Source organism: Synchiropus splendidus, chromosome 3 (genome assembly GCF_027744825.2).
Source record: "Synchiropus splendidus isolate RoL2022-P1 chromosome 3, RoL_Sspl_1.0, whole genome shotgun sequence".
Classification (NCBI taxonomy): Eukaryota; Metazoa; Chordata; class Actinopteri; order Syngnathiformes; family Callionymidae; genus Synchiropus; species Synchiropus splendidus.
Window position 1 is genome coordinate 4,870,900 of NC_071336.1, and position 25,387 is coordinate 4,896,286.

Below are 25,387 nucleotides of genomic sequence, written 5' to 3' on the forward strand. Positions count from 1 at the left end.
ACCCAGGAACTGAACCCACAACCTTCTTGTTGCAAGGAGAGAGTGCACACCCAAATTTCGGTTTGTGGATGATGATGTTTCACCACATTGTGGCAGAATCGTCGCAGCTCAACTTCAGGAAGTCTGAGTGCACATGGTGGTCACGTGGTTTATCTAGCAACATCGCCTGATCTCAACCCCATAGAGCACATTTGGTACCACCAGTAGCAGCAACCGAATGCCTGTACCCCTTCCCAACGTGACTTGGCAGAACTGTAGCATGTGTGTGTGTGCGTGCGTGTGTTGCTGCCGGCTTAGGCGTGGGCAAACAAGGCAGATGCTGCAATGGGCTGGTCTTATTTCGTTGGCACAGAGGGAGGAAAAGGTTAGCGGGTGCAAGGTACAGTTCACCTCTAGATGGAAGGGTGTTTCTGGGCTCAGTCACACATTTGTTTTCTTTCATAAAAACATTCAATATATTTCATTGATAGAATCAAATAAAAATAATACTGAATCAGGGATGAAAAAGAAGCAGAGAGAATGATATAACTCATAATGTCTGCTCTGCTTTTTAAGATCGGATTGTCTGGGGAAAAAACTTTTTAACGTACATAACAACGACATAAAAACCATGAAAAGAAAACTGAGTGATAGTCGTCTTTTATGAAATGTCATGGTTCAGTCTTTTTCAACGTTAATGAGTAGAGTTCTGCATGTTCTTTCGTGGCATTTTCACCCACTTCCTCATTCCGGTTATACACACCTGATTGCACCGGCGTATTGCCAGCATTATCGCTGTAATTGTCACCATAAAAGGTGGATTGCACATGCATCAGCAAGATAAGTAACTGATAAGAGCTACCAGGGAATCACAAGGGTCAAAACCGGTTGTCACGAAATCAATTTACTTTGTGCGTCATATTTTAGATGGATGCTGGAGAAAAGATGGACCACTATTGACTTCCCCAATGATGGGTGTAAAACCCAAAAACTGGGGCTTCAGACACATCTCATGTTCTGTCTCCTCGGCGAGAAAGACCCTCATAAATGTCACATTGGCGCTTATCAAGTTGAAAGAAGACAACGGTGTCCTTTCCCATTCATATTGGGGAAAAGGAAATTTTGCTAATGTCAACACAAAACACTATTAGCTGGGATCAGGGGGATTTAGCAAGGACAATGGCGCTTGTGGAGGGCTTGTGGAGGTTAATGACCAATTATAGGAATGCCTCACCAAGCATTTAAAGATTTTATAACAAGCATGAAACTGATTTTATGGTTCAGTATTCCACATCATTTCATAGGAGGAGATTAACTATGCACAAAGAGCCTGGTGTCCGATGGCAAACGCCTGGGGAGCCTAGCATTGAGAAAGTCCCCAGGATTTCAGTTTCTTTGCTGAGCCTTTTTCTTTCAAAGTGCATTATAATAATTCACTCACTCAGCTGTCTTACGTCCTCTGAGAGATGCAGACCGGACGGATTTATTGCCTGAAATGGAAATGACTTTTCTTTTTTTTTGTTTTTTTTGTTTTATAAGACGTATGAAGTGTCATTTAAAAATCACCTCTTCCTATTTTCACCAAGTTAAATATTGAGGAAATGGAGAATGTGCTTCAAAAATGTGAGTGTAACCACTGCTGTGGTCTTAAAATCTTGTCCACCTCACGAGACTTCATGGACATACACACAACACTTCCCTGGACTTACAGTTGGCATCAGGTAAAAGACACCATAAACACATTGTTTTACATTCACGAGACACATCATCATCACAGCCTGAAAGCTGTGGCAGAGATGTTTCATCCATCGGCATGAAAACGGCATGAAGAAAGTTTTGGTTTGCCCCATTCTTGAGTTATTTTTTCAGCACATCACATTCATTCAAGGGCTGTACACACACACACACACACACACATATATATATATATGTTGACTGTATATCATTGACCAAAAAATATCCATTATACAAAACCTTGATGTACAGACTTGCATAAAGTCTAATGAATGAAGTCCCCAAATATTATTTACATTTAAATTTACATTTACATTATTTACACAGCTGTGCAAAACCCAGAGTTAGGCCTATAAAACAAACAAACAACAATAAATGAACACAACCGGTGACATCAGTGCAGAACACAAACGAAAGATGAAAGTGAAAGTGTAACCCTGAGTGCCGACAGCCCTCTTGGCTGCTTCCTGTGTCCATTTGTGATTAACCTAACGGCCAGCGACCACTGTGCCAGATCCGCTCCTAATTACATGAGAACATGGTGAACGACACAATAGCTGTGGGCCGCAGCCATAAAAATGGCGACCAGACTAACAGAGAGGAGGTGAAATGTTGAGACAACCACATGGCACTGAATGTTGAAATAAAAACATGATGATCGTCACTGACTTCAGATCGAAGCAGCTCAGGCGGACAAGCTGGTCTGACAGACTAAGTGCTAAGCAACATCATGTTCCTGGGGGAACAAGGTGCAACGAGGCATGCACCTTCTACAGCAGATGAGAGGAATAGACGTCATGCGTAGTACATGCCTGCACCTCCAGAGGTGTTGTCGAAGAACGCTGACCAGCTGCATCACTAGCTGGCTTTTCCTTCACTCCTGGAAATGCACGATATGGCACAATGAAACTGTGATGAAAACTCTAGAGTTTTGAAAAATCTCTCAAATGTCTCCACACGGTTTTGCAAACATTACATTATATACAAAAGCCAGATAGATTTTTTTATTCTGCAATGACATGTCAGGACAAGTCACAAACACTTCCCCAGAACAACTTTTCACCATCCTGTCGTGTTTCCCTGCTCTTCTTATTTGTGTTTCCTCTGTCAAATTTGACGGATTAGTTTTGACTGCTAGTGTGTGTGCGAGAAAGTAGTTTCCCAGTGTCCTATCACAGTGGAACTTAGAACCTATGGATCCTTCAAAGTCACATGCAATTTTACACAATACCTTGTGTGGGGTTGCCGCAAACAATGAGCTTATTCCACCTTGACCTGTTTTCACATAGTTAACATTAAATGAATCTAAACAAGTTTGAGTCATATGCGAAAGGTTGAGGACGAGTGTAATACTAGATATCGAATAACTGAAAAATACCAAGACCCCTGGAAAGATGTCAAGTCTGTTCACATTCTTCCACTTGAAAGTGTGTGTAACCCCTTGTATTGATAGCAGAAACTGCATTGAATGTTTGCTTTTGTACTGCCCATGCCTCTGTAGTATTCGCTGCAAGGATATGCTTCTTTCATGAAGTGAAAAATCTTTTTTGTGCCAGTGCTACTTGACATTGATCTTTAACAAACGCATGTTACCTTGACTCACTACGTTTGTGTGTCCACAATGACGGCAATTGTTCAAAGAAACGCTGATGTTTGACAAACAGAAAGGCTTGTGACAACCCAAGGTTGCTCGGTTAAATTTTAAGGCAAAATTTCGCCTGATACATTTTTGAAGTATCTGTCAGGGCCTACAGCCAACCATGATTCAGGTGGCACCCAGCTGATTGTCCCAGCTTGCCTTGTTTGTTTTGTTGCATATTTTTCACACGTGATTTAAGAAGAAATGCTACTACTCTCATGACTACTATTACTAATAATTGATGTTTTTTTTTTCATTTTGTGTGTTTGAATGCATGGATTTTATTATTGCAAAGGATGGATGGCTTTTTAAAGCAAACGCCACAAAACATTCCTGTAACCAGCAAGCAGTCAGTAAGCTATTTTTCTTGGTCATACTTTTAAACACTTAATCTGTTATATTACCATTTCATTTACTCAGTAGAGAAACTAATGACACAGTTTAAGTAATTCTACACAAATAAGGTTGAAGTGATTCAACAAGAAACCATGCAAAGTTTTGCATCTTTCAAATGTGTGTTCAGTGCAATGAAATATGCCACTGAAGCATTGGCGACTTCTTCTGCTGGAATGAACCACATGATTCGCACCCTGGTCCAAAAGCGAAGCACCATCTGTAATCAGGTTTTTTTTTTTTTTTAGAACTGATGTCTGATTGTTGCATTTGAAAGCTTGCAATACCAGATTATTTGAAGTGTATTGGTGTTCACTATGGCTATTCTTGTCAATAATTGCTGTTGTTTTCCGCTACTACTTATTAGTAATCCCTAATTGTGAAGACGTAGCTGGCTCAAAACCAACCATACTGCCAAACAATATTCATGCCAACATTCATGTCATTAAGTCAGAACTAAGCAACACATCCTCACTTCCATATACACTTTGGGGAGCGTCCTATGCTGACGCATTATGTTTTCTATTGAAGTACGTTCTGGAGCATATCCTGCCAGCATGGCACGTAAAACAAAGAGAAGGTTTGGGGTTAGGTAAGGCATTGAATGGTGCTCTGTAACAATGCATCAATTGGTATTTATAGCCCCTAAAACAGGCGTGCGTTTTCCACAGTGTCAGGTGTGAGTGAGCCACGGTGACGTCCTGACTGCAGTGTCAGTAGGGAGTACTCCTTGTACTCTACTGAAATGCCTATGCATCAACGTGCAGTGCGGAAGACTGCCTTCGGTGTCAGTATAGCACGCAGAAGTCCACTTTTTTATGCCATGGGAGTGTGGACGCATGGAACTAGGAGAACCAAATGGGCTCAGCCATTGCCGAGAAAGAAGGTCTGTCTATGGTGCGTGGGGCACAGAAAAAGCACCACTGCTGGTTGAAAAGGACAGAAAAAGAGGGGGAAGACTGGTTTTAATGTGGGAAAAAAGAATGAGAAGAGGAACAATGGGGATGGATTCCAGCAATTTAACCATCGTGAGGACAGGAAGGGAAAAGGTGAGCATCATACTGAGGAATGAGTAAGTGCATAATGAAAAAGGATCTGGAACAAATTACAGTCGATCAGTGCTTTTCAGCTTTGTTAAGCCAAAAATTCCCGGGTACACAAATGGAAACCAGGCCATAGCACAATATGAAAATCCCTCTTAATCTGTCAGCATTCATAGTATATTGTCAATATATTTTAAAGTCATGGTTTGGCCTTCATCACGCTCTCACATGTATTTTTAAGGGAGTTTTTCTGTTTCAGTGGAACCTTTCTAAAAGCAGTCCGAAAGAGGTAAAAAATGACAATATAGCCCAAACAACATATTTTGCCAAAATGTGCAAACAACATGAACGTCCCAAAAGATAAACAATAATGTCAACCACACTCTGATAAAGAACGTTCTTGCAACATAAAATGTTATTGACGGATCGGGATTTGCAGAGTTGATGACCGATAGTGATGAGGGGGATCACATGTTTTGGTCTCAGCTACCATGTTCAAGTATCGACGACTATTATAATTATAACATCCATGGACCTCAGTGGTTGTCTTCCTCTTCTTCTTTGTCCAGGGCCTTTGATATCTGACAATCTTTTGATATGTTTCTGCTCCCAGTCAGATTTACATTCCAGCCAGGATTATTTCCTTGTTTTGGAAATGACACTGCTCAGAAAACAAATTCCTAGAAATAATAATTCCTAGTTTTCTAATTAATGCACAATTGACAACAATGGCGAGAAAAAAACAGAAAACTGAGCTCTGTTATCGGATCAGAGAAATATCGGTAAAATGTCAAAATAACTTGGTGATTATAATTGCAGCGGCATGAATCTGCAACAGTAATAGATCGATACTTGAGTGTTTAATTTGGTCCCCTTGACCTTTTTAATGCATTTATGTCTGCACTTGGTGGTGGTGCAGCGTCGTACTGTGGAATACATGGGACAGCAGTGAACATGTGTTGGTTTGTGATGTAAAGACTGTTGATGAAGTCACTGGGAAATGCGACAAGGTCATGGAACAGGTCTCTCTCCCTCACAGTCAAAAAGACACTTCCTTTTCAGAGGAAAAATCGAAGTCTTGATGGTCATTGAGTTGTTTATCCTGTGCCGTGCCTTATCAATGAATGCGCACAGTGTTGCTGGCGTTTAGAGGACAGAGTGGACTGGAATGAAACTATTTGATAGGCTTGCATTTAGATACAAATTACTCTGATATGATGTAAAGTTGACATGTGATCATATTGACACTGTAGATAACGCTTGGAAAAAAACCATAGGTCCCCTTTAAGAATATCTTCCTGTTGAAGCACAGATAGCCTTCACATCTTTGTATGTAATTAATTGATAATGTGTAGTGATGTCAGCTGGGAACTTGAAGCTATGAATCTCACAGTCAGAAACTCACAAACAGCCTCGTAGCTTGTGTGAAGTCGTATCATACACAGTTCAGTTCATTTGGCTGCTGTAAAAAAAAAAAAAAAAAGCCAGCTGTCGTGAACACTGTGGATTGCGTGACGTTTGAAGTGCAACTGCTGTTTTTTCCAGGTGCGGCTGGTTGTTGAAATCGTTTGGCCTCTCTTCCTCTTCATCATCCTAGTGTGGGTTCGACAAACCAACAAACCGATATACAAAGGCCAATGTAAGTACAAATTAAAAGAGGTCCACTTCATGTATAAAGTCTTTTTGCAATTGATTAATAAGTTCCAAAATTTGCAGGTCACTACCCCAACAAGGCCATGCCCTCAGCCGGCATGCTGCCGTGGCTTCAGGGAATAGTTTGTAACATTGACAATCCCTGCCTGAGTTCCCCGACCCCTGGAGAAACACCGGGCCAAGTCAACAACTTCAACAATTCCATGTATGAGTGAGACTATTGGCCACATTTTCACCACACCTTGATTATGGATCAACTTTTGTTCTGATCTGATGCAGAATTTCGGGGATTTTCATTGAGCTCCAAGCCCTCCTGGAGAACCGCTCCATGCTCAGCAAGGTGCAGTTACTGGCAGATGATGTTGGCCAGTGGACTTCGCTGCTGACACAGTCCAACCTCAGTAATGGTGAGTGGAACAGGTCAAATCAGCAACATCAACAAAATACATTTCTTCACTTTTTCATGTGTCACGGTCAGCCACAGTCAGATTGCAGCTCCTAAATGCTAATCACTATCTCTATGTTGCGACGACTTGCAAAAGTTCAAATCTAGAATTCAAAGAGCATTTTAGTGACTTTGAACATGGCATGGTTGTTGGTGGAAATGCCTGCCGCGTTCTATAATCTGCTGGAATTTCCAAACAATTATCTCATGAGTAATGGAATGGTACGAAAAAGAGAAATATATTCAGTGAGTGGCAGTTGTGTGGGTGAAAATGCCTTGTTGACGTCTGAGGTCCACAGAGACTGGGTCAAGATGATAGAAACTCAAATGCCTGCTTATTACAGTTGAGGTATGCAACTCTGAACGCAACAGTCCAACCCTGAAGCAGATCTGGCACATGCTGTCCTGCATCTCAAGATTTCATCTCACTTTAGTTGCACTGCAACAATGGCTATCAGTGTGTGCGGTAGTGCTGGGCTTGGAGAGTGGGGTTGGATTTTGGAGACCGAAATGTCCTCAATAACTTACACATATGCTTGGACCTCGTTTGTACTCTTGTGTGCAGACCTCAGTCCTCTGAGATCCATAGTGAAGGATGATGGGTGAGGCAACAGTAGGATTGACTAACAATGGTGTTAGGGCTGAGTATCGATTCTAAGTTCAAAAATCGATTCGATTCCGATTCTCATGACTTAGAATTGATTATCACAATTCAATTCAATTCGATTCGATCCGATCCGATCCGATCTCGATTCAGGTTAGTATTTAAACCATTTTCTGAGCGGTTGCCATAATCACATGACAAGTTACGCAATATATTAATACTAGTATCATATTGACATTCAACAGGAAATTAATGAAGGATTGGTAGTAAATGATGGCTGTAAAAGTGGTGAAAATAGGAAGGTTCAGTCGCCTCCCAGGTTGTAGCATTGCTTTCACAAACATGCTGGCAGGATCACCTGAAAGATCCAGACAGACAACGCCAGATGTGTCTACACCTGTGGTGATGGACTGCTCAGGGGACTGGTGCATTATTAGAAATATGGCATTAAAAATTCACCCAAAAGATGCTGCTATTTAATACTAATGCATTTTTATTTTATTAGCAAAATGAAAAAAAAAGATGTTCTCAGCTCATTCTCAGCACAGGAGCTCTGGGTGATGTCGCGTCACGTGATTCGTGAGGTAGGTCGTATTTCCGCAATACTGCAACACTTCCAATACCTCCATTAGGCATAACATGGTAATTGCTCTGCTTTTGTCGAGCGCATTTTTGGTTTGGTCGCGTCTGAAACCAAAATGGTGCCAGACAGTTGCTTTGAGCATTTCAGGCGTTTTCAAACCCGGCACGTTGCTAGTGTTGCCACTGTGTGGAGGCGTGTTGTTTTGACTTTGGTGTCCCAGGTGTGTGCCTGCGTCAAAGGGGTTGGACTTCACCCGGAGAATATGTGTTAAAACTTTAATTCATCCGATCTTTGGACCCACGAATCAATTTTATGGAATTAATGTACGAATCGATTCAGAATCGAAATCGATATTTTAAACACAGCACTAATTGGTGTATGCCAAAAACCGTGCAGCTTCCTGGCAGCAGAGGATTCCAAGCTCGACTCATCATGATCAACGTCAAACATTCTATTTCTCCTGCAGTGAATGCAGGAGCATATTGTGACCATATTGCGTGGCAGGCCACAATTGAAGTTGCTCAGCGACAGTGACTGAGGCACAGCGAGAGAGGTGGAAGAAAGGGCAATGTCATCAGCTGCTTCATTAATAGTCTCAGACTGCAGGACGCTGGTGCTGGCCACTCTGTCATCAGTGACAGTGAGGGCAGGTGCTAATGTGTCTGTCTAATCGACAGGACACATTTGGTGCAACCTGTTGCCAATGTTCGCGTTAGGACCGGCTTGATCACTTGAGCCTCTGACCGCTGCTGCTGATTTTCTCTCTTGCCCAGTTTTCTGTTTGTCTTTCACTTTGTATGTTGTGTGTTCCCTGGCTCTTTCTCTCTATCTACATGTATTTGTTGCATTTCCTCTTTCTTGCATCCTTGCACTTCAGCTTTTGTCCCCTGAATCTTACTCAATCTCTTTCTATCTCTGTTGCTCACCCTCACACCGTCCCCTTTCTCCCTTTCCTCTGTCTGGCGTGCGCTCTCTCATGTTTCCTCCAACACTTTCAAGGTCTGTTGCACAACCCCTTCGTTCAAAACTCCAATTTGGTGTTCCACTTTTTCTTTTCAATCTTTTCATTCTTTACTTTGCAGAATTTCGTCCTCTCTTCTTCTGCTTTCTACGTGGCATTTGGCCTCTCTGTCTTGCATGATCTCTTGTTCCACTGTATACTTCCCTATCTTGCCCTCAAGAAACAGATGAATCACAGAAAGAGAAAGGTAGCAAAGGGGAGAAAACCAGCAGTCAAGAGAAAAAGCACACCTGCTTGTTATCTCTTTCGTACCCCTGCACTCACGCTAGCTTACCTCGTGCACTGTCTTACAGTTTTGAAAAACAGCAAGGTAACACATTTTACTGCTATGAAAACTGTCATACATATATGGTGGAGAGAAAATAATCACAGTCCACATGGACAGGTATAAAATATTCAGTCAGCGTTTTGTATCATTTCAGATTCTTCCAGTCCTAATGGTGCTTTACTCCATTTACTATGATGAATTACTCTTCCAACACTCACTAGATTTGAAAAGGGTCAGTCATTCGCCCACAGACGGTGTCTGTTTTTGTGTTAAAAAGGCCTTTTCATGAGCTCAGACGGTGGACACAGTTCAGTGGGCGATCTCACTAGGGACTGACTATACAGGGACAGAATCCTATCGGCTTAATGCCGAGTATGTCTGAGCTGACACACACTCTTCTGTTCAGTCAGCCATTTTTGTCAATTAGTTTGAGCTTCCACCTCTTTGTGACCTCATGATTATTTGTTCATTTACATTTTTTAAGGTATATCCCATGTTTTGTTGCAAATCTATTATACTATTGCATGAATCATGTCTGTCTTGTTGACTTGGTTTTGTCACTTTCACTCTAGCTGGTCATTTGTTGAGTTTGTTGAACTGTAGACTGATGGTTTATAACATAACTGTGGTGGATCTAACTATCTGTTTTAACCAATGCTCATTCACTGTAGCATTTATTCACTACAACAACCCAACAAAACTGATTCTGTCAAAGACATTCCTTTGAATAACACTTTTTTTGGGGTGACCCAGCAACATTCTATATTTTCCAAAAAAAGTTTAGACTGAAAAGAAGTACAAATGGCTCCACATCCAACACGTAATTTGTTCTAACAATGATGTAACCACTTCATCATTGGTAGTTATATCAGGACCAGCTGGTGTGAGTGGTTATAAAAAGGCTCACAGGGAGGCCTTAGAGAGCTGTTACAGCTAACAGTAAACTCTCAAGATCAATCCTACGACCCATTGGGTACCCACAAATGGGAATAATTTAAGGGGCAGGGTGAAGAGGACAGGAATGTTTTGTCCAGCGGTTACCCTCTCGGTAGCTTCAACCGCGACAGCACAAGCCCACCATGATAATGGCTGATGGACATTGCAGAATAATGAATATTACATTCATTACATTTGTGGACCCATGCCTCTGCTGAGAAGTCGAACACACAGACTGCTTATACCGTATAAAAAAAATGTAAAGCAAATACCTTGAGAAAGCCAGGAGAGAGCAGTGATCCTGGATTCAGAATGAGAAATGAATGGACAGACAGAGTAAAAAATGAATGGAGCATGAGGGAAGCTGGGGAATATGGCAGGTTAAGATAACGGCCAAAAGAGGATTCTTTTGAACAAAAGTAATAAATAAATAAAATACAAAAATACTGCTGAAAGAATAGGTGAAAGAAAAATCTCCACAGTTGGCTGATCATACATCATATATTCTATTTCAATCATTTACTCTGAGCAATGTATGAAGTGATTTATTAAGACATGGTTAGCAGTTTTGAAGAGATGAATGTACAATTTAGCGTGTTCAGGGATGAGAAAATGCAAATTTGCAAAATCTGAATGCGCCAAGTAACTAGAATATACATTGTATATTGTACTTTACTTTTATGTTGACAAAAATTCTTCATTCACAGAGGAATTGACATGACAGAGGTGTCGTGCACCATGTGAGTGTCTGTCTCTAGTGTGCATGATAAATCTGTCAAATGTCTGAGTGAAATACATTTTTAAATGCAATCCAATTAAGGTGACCGCACGCCCCGAAATATTCTGGACAGAGTGAAAAATGTCCTGAATCCTGTCCTGTCAGGTTTTATTTGTTTATATTAGTGCGGAGTCTGGAGTCCAAATGCTGATGGCATTAATAAATTGCTGGAAGCTGCTTCATTCCTGTTTTATGTTCACATCTGTTCTCATGACTCAAGCAGCATTACACTGGATGCTTGATGGTTGTCCACTAAAGAAAATGAAATCATGAGAAAGGTTTAGACCAATTTCATGTAGCTAAAAATCTGCACCATAACCTTGAAGTTACCCCCAAATAAACATGGCAAAATCACATTTACCTGGCCACCATCAATTGAAATGGCCTCAGCAAGATCAGTGGGATCAAAGTTGCCTCAGATGACACGATCCATTCATCTTGCACACGCTAGACCAACCAAACATTCTTCATTAAAATTTGAGATGGATACAAACGTTGGCTCTTAATATGTCATCAAATAATGACTCAAATATGGTTTGATAAACACTCTGGCGAAGCAACAATCACTCTGCAATGTCTTTGTCAAGTATTCTCCATCAGGAAAAGTATCCCTGTCATGTGGATGACAAGTTTGAGGATTTGTTATTCTCCTTTATCCCTTCAAAAGCAACAGGGGCATGATTATTTATGATGCAGTTCCGCGTGCAGACTGACAGATCATTTGTCTTGATAAGTTGCTACTTTGCATTAGGCTCATTTGATGTGATGATATTCACATTTTCATGTGGCACCTAATTTGCAAAGAGGCATCGAGGGGAGCGTATGCTGAACAACAAACGCGTGGTGGGCTATTTGCATTTTGGGGTCATTGCCTTGTAATATACAAGATTAAATCCATCAGCGATCTAAGCCGGGGTGTAATTAATAGGATTCATGGGCCGTGGTGAAAACACAGCAGGTCAGAGGTCATTATCAAGGCAGGCAGATGGAGGACTATCAAAAGACCAGCAAGGCAAAGGTGATGGTGTTGTCCTGTTCTTGTTCTTGGCTGAGGGTTGATTCAAAGACTCTGCAGTTGTGCTCAGGATGACCCCGAGGCCTGTTTTTGTGCCCCCCTTACCTGTCCCTGTGAATACTGGAGCACACTTGAAGAGGATGATACGCCTGAGTGAAAAAAAGAGTCGTCAATTCTATTCTATTTTTCCAGATCCCTGTCTAGAACCTTTAGCAACCTAGTAAATGTCACCTGCTCTCCTCATTTAAATAATTGAATGATTCGAATGTATCGCACAAGGAAAATGCCTAATGTAATGAAATGATGTCACCTCTTCATCATCTTTCAGAAGACCAGAGTAAGGCTCTTTCACACTGTTATGTCAGTCAATGATTCACGCTGCTCCATTATTTCAATCAGTTGGCTACACAAAACACATATACAAATACAAATTATATTTACAGATTCATATCCACACTGACGCACCGCGGTGCACACTGATGCAGCAGACTCTTCAGACTGTTTTCTTTCTTAAGTTTGACATGCGCTTCCAAAAAAGACCATGAAGCTAATCAGATTCGCTGATGACACCACCATCATCGGGCTCATCTCAGATGGAGATGGGTTGGCTTACAGGAGGGAGCCACAACAACCTGGAGCTCAACGCCCAGAAGACAGTGGAGATGATCATAGACTTCAGGAGAGTCACAGTTCCTCCATCCCCTCTCATGATGGCTAAGATGCCCATTTCCATTGTGGCCTCCTTCTGCTTCCTGGGAACCGCCATCACCAAGGACCTCAAATGGGAGACCCTTCTCACCCTGGTCATGGACTGTTTGTCCCTCTTCCCTCTGGCAGGAGGCTACGGTCGAACCTCCTGAACCTCCTGTCACAGGAGCAGCTTCTTCCCCTCGGCCGTCAGACTGATCAATTCGTGTACTGCCTTGTTGTTTGTGGGTTATTTATTTATTTGTAACTTCTATTATAATTGATTATTTTATTTTATTTATTATTATTCTTATTAATATGTTTTTGCATTCTGAAATGATTGCATAACGGACATAATTGCTCAGTTGAGGTGTGTGTGATGTGTAGAGATCTTAATCATAATCTTGTGCTCCATGCAGCACCGCATGAAGCAACACACAAGCAGAAAAAAAAATGCAAATAAACACTCACTGTTGTCCAGGTGTCTCATATTACAACAATTGATGTGATTGTGTTGAATGTCTGATCAGATGTGGTCAATTCTTTTTGTAGATGTTTTGTTTTTGGTATTGTGTGATGCGCTGAAGATATTTTTGTTTTACAGCTCAACCAGTGGTATTGCAGAATATCCTCAGAGAGAATGAAACATTCTCCACATACCTGCAAGAGTCATTGATGGTGCCACCAAGAGTCATTCAAAGCCTCCTGGCTGCTAAAGTCAACACTAATCCAGTAAGTGAATGTTCACCACTCTTGCTTCACAGGCTGTAGAAAGCAATTGCACTCGTGATATTCATTGTTACTACAATTTGTACCATCAGTTTTTATCATGATACTAATAGCCCTGTCCGAAGATTTGCGCTTACACTAGTCTCCCCTCACAAGACAGTTTTACATGTACAACGGACGGTTTGTGAATAGCAGCACATTCATTAGGTGTGATCAAACTTGTTTACATTTTAAATGAAAGAACCACTGAAGACACTCCTCCACTTCGGCTGAGCGTATTAGTGAGGCACACTGCAGCACCATGGTCAGTTCCTGGTCCTGTCAACTGACAGATGGGGAAAGGTTTGGCAAAGTCTGTCTGTCAACTATGAGTGTACTTGCAATGATATGGAGACACCGCATGACTGAAAGCAACAACCAGCACATTAGTCTTATTTTCTTTATTTTTCTTTATTTATTTAGTCATTTATTTATTGTTGTCAGTTCAGTTGGCACAAAGATGAAATTAGATTACATCAGTGTGCAGCACACACAATTTGCAAATTGCTAAATTATATTATATATTGCTAATTATATATATATATATATATATATATATATATATATATATATATATATATATATATATATATATATATATTTTTTTTTTTTTTTTTTTTTTTTTTTTGCAATGTAATGTACAATTGCTGATTGTGTATTTTGTGTCTTTTGTGGACACGCACGGCGGCGAACTGCAACACAAATCACCAGCACTAATACTTCCTACGTATGATCAAGGTGGACAGTGAAGCAAGATTTCATTTCTGGCATTTCCTAACATTTAATTTTGGTTTGAAATTGCCTTGAAATGCTAAATATATTATTTAATATATTTATTTAATTAACACAACACCCACCATTCCCAATGCCAAGAGTTGCTTGTGAACTCCAGTCTTATACTTGCTCTTCAGACGACAGTTATCCCCGGGGCTGATCAACTGAGGGACGTCTTGTGTGAAGGAACGGGTCTGGAGGAGTACATCCAGTTTGGCAGTCAAGATGAGAGGGAGCACTTTCAGAACATCAGCTGCTCTCTCACACAGCAACAGCTGATGAACGTCCAGTTGGTGCTCCTGCAGAACCTAGATGCTGGGAAGGTCGTCACACAGGTGAAGTTTACTTTGTCTTGTTCTCCGTCCACCACCACGACCATCCTTCACAGTGCTTGTTTTGGGACCACCACAGCCATGTGCCATATACAGATGTTCTCTCACTTGATTTGTTCAAAATGCGAGGGCTTTGTTCTACCCTTGAAAATAAAAACCTCCCAAAGGAGAGGGGGGAAGTTACTTCCACTCTGCCGTTTCATTCATTCATTCTGTTGACTTTCTTTAAGTGCTATTTATTCAATGCAGGAAGAAAATATTTCATAGTTTCATTCAGTGAATTCCTTTGAATCTGAGATTCCCCTCCGAAATGATGAAAGCCTGTACTTTCCGTTTATCTTAGAGGAAAAATATATGGGAAAGCAAATCCAATAAATAAGTGATAAGGCAGGAAGTTGTTGGGAAGCATTTGAACAATTTAAGCCCGCAGGCATTTTCAGACACAGAAAAAATAAAGCCAAGACAAGATATGGAGGAAAAGCTCTTCAGTACCTCAAGCAAATGGATGGAAAGAACATCAAGCCCTCACACTTTAAGTCTGAAGTTGCTGAAGGATGACGATAACAACAAAAGTATAAAGGAAAGGACACCAGTGAAAGTCAAAGTTTATCACAGCGGTGGTTTGTGGCAGTGGGTTACTAAGATGTCTTCAAAGCTGCTGTATTTTGGTTGATTTTTTTTTCCATCTTGACTCCTTTAATGTTTGGCTTTGACCTTTATGTTGTTGCAGAAAGCTTATTCAGGTGCGCCCTTTTTGGACGTTTGTGCCATTAAATTCCTCTAATTGGACTGATATTGTGTAGCTTTAAATGTCATTGTAACACACAGTCAGTGCTCCAGTAGGACAAAATTGAAAATTGAAAAAAAGTGCTAATTATTCAGTCATCAGCTAAAGATAAAGGGCACTTCTTTGTTAAATAGAAGAAGTGAAAATGTAACTAATAGCTTATTTACAATTCCTTCATTTGATTTACACAGCTGACATTGGCTTTGGACCTGAACCCTGCAGACACAGCCAGCCTCTTGGCCAAAACCACAGCCGATACAATCCCTTTAATTCAGGAGGTAAGTCTGAGCTAGCACATGATGAAGATACATTACACAGTGAATCTTCATTTACCGACCAGGTGGTGAGGCTGCAAAACTCGGCCAGCCTGAAAGCTACAGCATCGTTGGATTTTCAGAACGACATGATCGGCAGCATCAACATGCTCATGTGTGACAGGAGGTCAAAGTCTACTTATGGAACCTCCAGATTATTTTCATCCAGACACACAATGTTCAGTCAGCCTGACTACTTCATGGCCAACACTTCAGGTTAGTCTACAGTATACTGTAATAATTTGTTTTTTCATTATTTTGAATTGTGCTCATCTATCTATCTATCTATCTATCTATCTATCTATCTATCTATCTATCTGTCTGTCTGTCTGTCTGTCTGTCTGTCTGTCTGTCTGTCTGTCTGTCTGTCTATCTAACGTTCCAACCTTTGGAGGAAAAAAGTAGAGGTTTCTTTAAAGATTCAAATCATCTTAGGGGAAATAGATACATGTGCCCCAAACTTAAACATAGTCGACATGGATATACTGCTTCCTTATCTAACTAAAACACAATATGGCTGAAAAATGAATGAAATGAATGCCTTTATTATTATCAGACCTTTCAAAGAATATTTTTCCGCTACTACCATGTGACCGTGATCTTATGGTGCTTAATTGTACCTGATCACAAACTGTACTGCGCTGTCAAATTTCAGAAACTTTTAGAGTCATTTAAACAGGCCACAGTTGCTGAACCTTACTTGTAATTACAATTATATTGAAACTATATATTGCTAAGCCCCTGTATTCCATGCAAATGGGATGGGGATTAACTAAAATGCATAAATAAAACTAAGTACACAGAGTTTCTTTTGAATTATCTATTTCCTTTTCATTTTTCCCAATGAAAGAATTTATTTCTCCAACCAAGAGATAGAGTTGCACGAAAACAATCCATGCTGGCTGTATGAGGATGAAGCATCTGTGCAGTCAGTGGGGGGAACAGCTGGTCGAAGTCCCACTAAGGAGCAGTCAGCCATTAGCTGCACATCCTTCTCAAGAGCACCTGGCAGAAATGGCCAACAGGCAAACGTTTAGTTTCACAGAAAATTTACCTTGTGGAATAAAGGGTCATTATCACGTGCTTAAAGAAATGAATGAAAATAGGTGGTTTGTTTTTGCAACCAAAACCTCCCATGACCACCGGTCCCAATGCACGCAACTTGTTTTCGCGTGGTCAACTTTGATCTCAGAAACCTGTACACTCGGATATGTTTCAGTCAGTCAGTTCCTTCATACTGAGCTCTTGCTGGTCTCTTCACGACAGTGTCACTCTCTCTATTCTAAATAATACTGCTGTACTGCATTGTGAACACACCCTTTACTCATTGTTCATTTCAACTTCCCTGCTCACATGGAAAACCATATATATTTGTATATTCATCTCAAGTTGGAGAGCTATAGTACAGCTAGTCTGAGGTTGCCTTTGGGGTCAGAGCTCAGTTCAGGTACACCGGCTTTTATATTTATATACAGTTTTCTCAAAAACATTGCAAAACAGAAAAAAAAACTTTGAGGTTGAAATGTGAGACTTGCTTTGAGGGATTACATTATTTTCTTTAAGATACAGAAGTAAAAGTAGACAGATGCTTATATAAACTAAATATTTAAGTTCTTTCTCAGTCCTCATTTGAATGAACAACAACTTTTCACGCTAATACCGCTTGAGAAAGTGTGTGTGTGTGTGCAGCATTTAAAGGCTTTGTCTTTTATCCTACCTTTTCCTTGTCCCAGAATCATTTTGTGAGAGATTGATGGATTTTCTGGAGAGCACGCCAAACCTGCGCTACATTTGGAACACTTTTAAGCCTCTGGTGAAAGGAAAAATCCTCTACTCGCCAGACACACCTGCTGCTCACCGTATTGTCGAAGAGGTACGAAAGGGGGAATGAATGTGTGCATGGGAATCATGACTCATGTCACTAAATACACTTGACATGGTCTCTATCATGAACTCAATCTCACACTAATGACTGTTTGCCATTGAAGGGATGAAGAAATTGAAGTATGGCAAGACCAGAGCAGTCGAGTTAATATATAGAAACAGGATGATATTAATGTCCTGTATACCTTCTACTACACTGAAGTGCAGTTAAGGAAAATAAATCTTAATGCATTCTGTTTCTGTACAATTTTAAGTGTGTAAGGTGGAAGTTTTTTATCAGAAATTAGAAATATTCTCCATATGTGGAGACACATGTTGCAGCAAAGCATCACAAAACACAGGGCTGCTTGACTGCAGCCTCACCCTGGTTTCCAGTAGAAGTGTTTCAGCCGCGACGCAATGTACACGCTCCACTGGGAGCAAAAAACAGTTACCCGAAAGAAGTTATGTCGAAAACAACCGACATGGAGTGAATACATGATCTCCCACTCTCCTGAAATCAATGTTAATTTCACCATAAAATGTCCAATTGAATCCCTCAAAAAATCTGTGGTCAGCGTTAAATCCAAAAACAGGCAATACCCCAAAAGAATGAATGAAACTCAGGATGACTCTCTTCTGGCAGGCGGTCATGGTTAAATGTCTGCGGTAACCCCGACCTTGATCGTATTTGTCACTTTATCACTATATTTAACTTTTGTTTGCATCCCAAATCCGATCATGAACATCACCAGCATAAACACTAATTCATGAATTAACAAATAAGAGGAGAGCATGTAAAATACACATCTGCTCCATAATGTCGTTCTTCAAGCTCATGCAGAAATAACACGACTTCATCATGTTAAGATTGAAGCGCTGTGTATTTTTGGTGACATGGAGCATAAGGCTTCTGGAACGCCTCTGAGACACGCCAGTGTCTTGCCCGGTGGAGGCCTTCATCTTGGATAAAAGTATTTCAGACACAAGACTGCCGCTTCTCCCGCGGCTAAAACGCATCCAGTGGAAACCAGGGTTCAGACTGCACAGTGGGCGATTGAATATCCAAGGTTGTCCCATAAAACAGGACACTTCAAACCATTTTGAACGTTTTCATGCCTTAATTTGAAGGCGATGCAAGCAATGACAAAAATAAAATATTAAAAAAAAACATTTTCTGAGATTTCAAAGCTATTAAAAGTTAAAACATATGAAAAAAAAATGTTGACATTGACTTACTGTCCCCGTTTCCCTGCCTGTTACGACTGATCATAAATGTCAATCACGAAAGCGTGTGAAGCAACTTTTAAGAGAAAAAACAAAACCAAGACGCTATTACTGGATTTCATCACATCTTTCATTTGGTAACGGTAAAAACATTGCTACAGTCGAAAGTGGCTCTGTTTACAGCGAGCGGCATGTCATCGATCCCATGATCCTTTGTGGGTCACAAGAATGCAAGGGCAACGTATTGTGCAGGCTTATTTTCAATACTCCGTTCCACAGAAATGGATGAATGTTGCTCTTTCGCACTTCACTTGCGAACGCGGCTCATATTAAGATGAGGTTTCACCTTTCTAACACTGTAGACAACTCTGATACGAAAGGGATCACACATGTGGTTCCCTTTAAAACAAATAAAATAATCACAATGACATGATCAAGAGGCAAACCATTGTTGATGAGATGGCTACACAATTCATTTGGATTATGTAAACAATATGTTAACGCATTGGAAATAGAAACATTTCACCAAAAATTTAAACATTTTATTAAGCAATATTATCACTATAATTATTACTGAGATTAAAAAAAAAAAAGTCAGTTCAAGTCTACCAAGTAGAGTATTTCGTCTCAATATAGCTCTGAATGACTGTTGGGACAGAAATGCAGACAAACCAAAGGGGACCCAAAAATAAATAAATAAATACAATAGCTTAAAAAACTGAAGTCCTCAGAAAACAAACCGAAACAAACAAAAAAAGCAATATCAATAATTGACCGAACAACCATGATTTAAACCTGAATCAGCTTTATTGCAAATGACGGTTTTGGGAGGGTTAGAACTGTTAGAACTGTATACATGGACTTAATTGTTATATATTCCCAGGCATGAATGGATTTCAACATACCCTGTATGACAGTGAAAAACACATCTTTCGTCACAAAGTTTGCAGAGCAAAGACAGTTTTTTGTGCAACAAGACAGGAGCTTGTTTTTGCATTAAAGATTCTCACTGCACCATTAGTAGATATCCCAGTAAACACCTGTGTGACAAGAAGAAAAATATTTAGGCAGGAGGTGCATTTGTGAAACCTGGTTAATGGAATAGATTTTCATGACAGGATTTTTATTTTCCCAAGATATTAGCATAATGTCGCTAAGTACATTAGCAGAACAAACGGCAGACAGGGAGAGAGGACTTTTCAGAATACATAATGATCCCAATCAAAATCTGCAGACAGAAGCAATGAGCAGAAACACAGGAGGCCTCGACGTGTTGTTGACACGTCCACGTTCATCGGTGAATAATCCTATTTACATTCACCAGCTCCAAGGGGGGCCGCACTCTAACAACGCCATATATTTCTCCAAGGATTGCCCGAAATGGAGCGCAGGAGTGCTTTCATGTTTCAATTTTCTCACACTATAGATGGAGAAACTTCATGGGTGATGTTGTTGGTCGATGTGAGGCAGGAAAATTAGATGATTTTATGGATTTGTTTTCCTATTCCAGGCAAATAGCACATTCAGTGCACTGGCGGCTGTGGGAGAAGTGGCAGCTTCCTGGGAGGAGATCGGACCACGGGTGTGGGATTTCCTCCAGGATAGTCCTCAAGTCAATGCATTAAGGGTAAGATTGAGCCACACTTAAAACTATCACTGGAGAAATCTAGGAACCAAAGAACATTGTTTTTTCTTTATAGTGCCATCTTCAAAACCAATATCATATTGTTGAAACTTTTTTTTTTACAAATGTTTTGATGTCTTATGCAACTGCATGGGATATTTTCTCCTTTAGGCAAAAGGTTTGGCCAAGAGAAATTGGACTATACATAGAAGAAAAAGTGAGATGGCTAATATTTTACAAGGCCATAAAGCACATACAAATGACTTGTTTATAATGGTGACAGTTCTGAATTCACCTGACCTCAAAGAGAGACGAGCTCAACAATAGCTTCAAACTATTGAGAGGAACATGAAAGAAGGAAGCAACCTCTTCCAAACATAATCTTGAACAGACAGATAAACACCCCGAATAATTAGCAAAAAGTAGATCTCAGGTCAGATGCAAGGGTTTTTGAAGAAAAGTATCTGACTCAGAGAAGAATAATGACTTCAAAGACCAGCACCAGGAGCAACTTAACATAAAGGACGCTCTACAAGTACGCAAGTAAAAGCAGCACTGAAATAGGCGCAGAAAAAATAAATTGGAGTTGTTCTGAAGCCCAGCCACCTTCCGATCTCTGTAGTCAAAATAAGACAGAAATTTGATTGCCATTGGCAGACAGTAGGTGGGCGAGTGATTGGATTATTATTTTTTTTTTTTTGGTCTGGAGAATTGCACTTCACAGGCAGAATGGAGACTGGAGGTGGTGGAGTGTTGACATCCCAGAGAGCTGTTGGGTCAGGAGGTGTTGGAGGATTGGCAGCAAAAGGTGTTGCAGATGAAATAGCTTATGTGGTCATGGAGGTGCTCTGAAAGTGGTGTTAGGAAGCTTGTTTGAACAGACAGGCCCCAGGTCCTGGAAACAGGAAGAAAAGCGATTGTGGACAAAAAACGCTCCTGCGCCCCATAGATGGATACAAGAGAATCTGTACTGTGTTATCTAAATTGCAGTGGCATCTTAGCCGTCTCCATGTAGGTCACAGACAGGGAAATGGCTGTTTGATGGAATCACCTACACCTGAATGGCATCCACATCAGAAGGCACGTGCACGGCGTGAGTCAGAAGTACTGCGGTATTTACTTGCGGAAGAAAATGGAGATTTAAAAGTACACTCAAGTGTGTAAATACTCCAGTATTTAAAAGTAAGAAATACTTGCTTGAGGCAAATGACGAGAACAATCTAAACCCAACAAATGTAGAAAAATATAACAGTACACTCTTAAACAACAAACTGAACCTCCTGTCAGCACACAAGTCGTAACAAGTATCATGCTGCATCAGAATTTGTTATATTTGTATTGCTGCAAAGAGAGTAGCCAAAACACCAACAGACAAACAATCTAATACACTAGTTGAATGAACGTACACAAGTTAAGTGTGAGGCATGCAACAGCATGAGGTGTATCCGAGGAGCAGGCAAGTCTGTGGTTGTTTGGGAAATGGTGATGGCTGGTAATGGAGAAATTGAGATCCATTAATTGGCCAACCCTATCTTGAGGTCATGATATTTCTATGACATTTGACACTATGTTGCAGATTATGCTTACTTTGTATGTAACGTAGTCGGCAACGATGTAAAAAAAATGGCATTTAATGAGATTAAAAAGAAAAACTGAACTGGATTTGAGGAAAAAATGTAGCAGCTGGACTGGGATGAAACCCTATCCTTTTTTTTTCTGTCATGGTCATGCTCTGAAAGGCAGAGCTCAGGGGTAAATACAGTACATGGTTCGTATGTCATCTTGTTGCTCCATATCGAAACCAAGGACTGAAGCCATTGTGGCAAAGTGCTGGGTAATTTTTATCTGGAATCAGGGATTAGCTCAAGAATTAGGATGTAAACGCAACTTTGCAACTGCTCCTTCCCTCATGTTCCTCTCGCTCTCTCACTGCCTGTCGCAGCATTTCATTGACACTGACATTACTCCAGTGTCATTCTAAATGAGCTTATAGGCAGCTGCAGGGAAGCAGACATCAGGAGCTCCATATAGCCACATATTCATTACCCTCGCCCTAACCTTTACACAAATGGGACAGCTATCCTCCTTTGTCTTCATTTCCCTGCAACCCACTGCTCTGTCCTCAACATTTTCAGCTGAAGGAAAGCATTCAGAGGGTTTGCCATTTTCAAAGGCAGTTCAAGGTCACAGATTTGTTGACATTGATTGACAGACAACTATCTGCACCGACTGATATATATTCGTGGTTGCGACGTCATCTTGACTTCACATCAGACTTGATATGAAAGGAGGTAACAGCCTTTCATGCCAACCGATAATCACAGTAGCCTACTGGCCCATATGAATGGGTGGTCCACTATGCATTCTAAAGTCCACCAATTCAATGGGAATGAATACCTCCATATGTGGTGCCCTGGCAGATATCAAACTGCCAAAGAGGATCACTTGATAACATTTGTGTTTATGAATCAATTCAAATGAAATGTCTGGTGCCTGCTCATGCTTCAGCTTGTTTCAGTTCGCCCCTGTGGACCCAGCAGGTGAATTGGAATGTTGATGTTTCATTAAAGGTAAATAGGCAATGCAGCTATTCAAGAAACAGTTTCACGTTATAGCTTGGATGTTAATTTCACAGCAGGCGCAGTTAAACCATTGAAGAATAATCAGAGGGATCACAGCTGGTTGATAAATAGTGAGAGAAGTGAGTAAACAGAAGCATATTTAAAGTGGAAGACATGTCCACAATAGTTGTTTCGTATGTGAGCATTTCTTAAAGTTCACTGGGTAGTTAGAATAGGTAGAATATTTGCTTTTGGCATCATTGCTGGTAAACAAGTGTAAATGCAAGCTGTCGTAAAGCTGGGTGTCTGGTCCTGCCCTCCCATCCCACGTTTATTTATGAGGAAATATTGTGACACAATAGCAAAAAATGTCATGGCAATATACACAACACTGTCAAGCTTATACTTGCAAAGGGAACTTTAGAATCATCTGTCATTCAACATCAGGACTCAAACTCATACAGCTAGTGAGCAGAGGCAGGATCTAGCAAAAGACTGGAGCAGCTGCAAGTTCGATGGACCCAGATCATAAAACTTTATTTCTACGGCACTTTTCAGATTGAAGCAAAGGGTGAGTTCCGTGAGCAGCGGACATCAGTCATTGTGATGTTTCTTTTGGGATTCTTTCACGAAAAACATGCTGAAAACCGTCATGTTCATCTCCACTTCCATGATGTGTTATGTGCTATCCATTTGTTTCAATGTTTCCACTTTGTTTAAATACATTTGATCACATGAAAGAGATCATTTTTCCGATGGCCTGGTGGCTCTCATTTAAGCCATGGTGATGCGCCACCATTGTTTACAATGCTGTAGAATAATAGAGATGAAGGTGCCACTTTTTTTCCTGTCTAGCTTTATTACATCATGACCGAGTGTGTTTCAATAAGGAGCATACAATGTAAATACACCTTCAGTCTATCTTCCACATGTCCGTTTAATCATGAGTGACTACCAATAAATCAAGTTAAAATTAAAAACATTTTATTCCCTGACAGAGGAGTCTAATTACCCTTCCAGAGCTCTGGCTCAGCAGCTACGCCTCACTTAGCCTTAGCTCAACTGGAGTGAGACAAAGACGATCTGGCCCTGACCCTTTCTATACACTTTCAGTTCATCTTTTAAGGCACAGTCTCCGTTGATTGGTCCAGGTCTCTTTAGGTCCTGGCTGCAATGGGTCAAGGTCCACGAGTCATGTCGACTCCACTCGGTCTGGAGCGACGTTGATCAATCCTCCCAAATGTTAACCTTTATAGCTGTAAAACAGACAACCCGATCCATTCTTCTGATTGGCTTGCTTGTTGGTTACCGTCTCGTCTGCTCTCTGCCTGACTCCTTGGTCCATCATTAATCCTCTTCCTCCACCGATGATGCCCAAATATTTCTTTCTTGGTGCTTACCAGTTGCTTCCTCCCAATCATGACTTACTCTTTCACCTCACACATTCTTCCATACATACAGGGTCAAATTGAGTTTACCTTACCCAATAGACCAGCATCTGTTGGATTCAATGTCTTATTCGGTAAAGCATTATGACGCAGTTTATTTAATGTAAAAAGATACCTTGATTCATATAATTATAAGTAAAATGTCATTATTCCCATACCAGCGATCAAAGAGTGAGCATCAAAAAGGTCTGTTCACACTTTTTGAATTGACTGTGGAGTCTTCTTTAATATGTTCCAGAACAATTGCCATAAAGTGAGTTGCAGGCACTTACACATTTGTTCCCATCTCAGAAATAAGTTTCCCACATTTGATGACACACCCAAAAACCTTGGTAAACACAAAGAATGACTCACAAGTCCAGTACCAACTCTGTCATTTCAGCATCTGCGCTGTTCAGTCGTCCTTGGTTCTTTGTTCAATCAGTTTCTCTTCTTAGACTCTTCATTGTGGACTCTTGCCTCTACGGTGATGATACTGAATGATTGCTGCTGAGTTAGCGTGGCATAGGTAGCGTAAAATGAGTTGGTAGCCACGTGTGTGGGCTATGGCTGCCTGACTCTTAGGACACGGCCCTGGTTGCATCGCACAGGGAAAGTTAGATTGTCTCGAGATTCTTTATACTGAGAGCTAGAGAGTAGCCAAAGAGAGACTTGCTGACATCTGTCTGCTCAAGGTGAAACCTGTCATCACAGGAAATGTGAAAATAATATACGTATGTTTAAATCTTACCTCTTGTTGCTTTAAACCCTCATTCAACTCTCATTCCAACAGATGAGAGACTCTATAAATGAAACTTGAAGAGAAAGGTATTTCCTGCACCCAGGGGTTGCAATCCACCTAATTTCATGAAAGACAATCTCTCTCTATTTTTTGTCATCACTTTTTTCCTTGTGATCATTTGTGATAATCA

At 40.6% G+C, this 25,387-nt stretch overlaps 1 protein-coding gene across 3 annotated transcripts in view; it reads left to right on the forward strand.

Moving 5' to 3' along the window:
* Positions 1–25,387, forward strand: part of LOC128755395 (phospholipid-transporting ATPase ABCA1-like) — a 152,686-nt gene that overhangs the window by 3,010 nt on the left and 124,289 nt on the right. For 2 of the 3 annotated variants that reach the window (XM_053858789.1, XM_053858790.1), the window contains exons 3-11: positions 6,334–6,427; positions 6,490–6,646; positions 6,721–6,848; positions 13,383–13,510; positions 14,458–14,655; positions 15,631–15,717; positions 15,780–15,969; positions 17,487–17,626; positions 20,354–20,470. In XM_053858789.1, coding sequence (XP_053714764.1) covers positions 6,334–6,427; positions 6,490–6,646; positions 6,721–6,848; positions 13,383–13,510; positions 14,458–14,655; positions 15,631–15,717; positions 15,780–15,969; positions 17,487–17,626; positions 20,354–20,470 — 1,239 coding nt within the window. The remainder of the gene's footprint in view (positions 1–6,333; positions 6,428–6,489; positions 6,647–6,720; positions 6,849–13,382; positions 13,511–14,457; positions 14,656–15,630; positions 15,718–15,779; positions 15,970–17,486; positions 17,627–20,353; positions 20,471–25,387) is intronic. The other variant, XM_053858791.1, reaches the window with a different exon arrangement.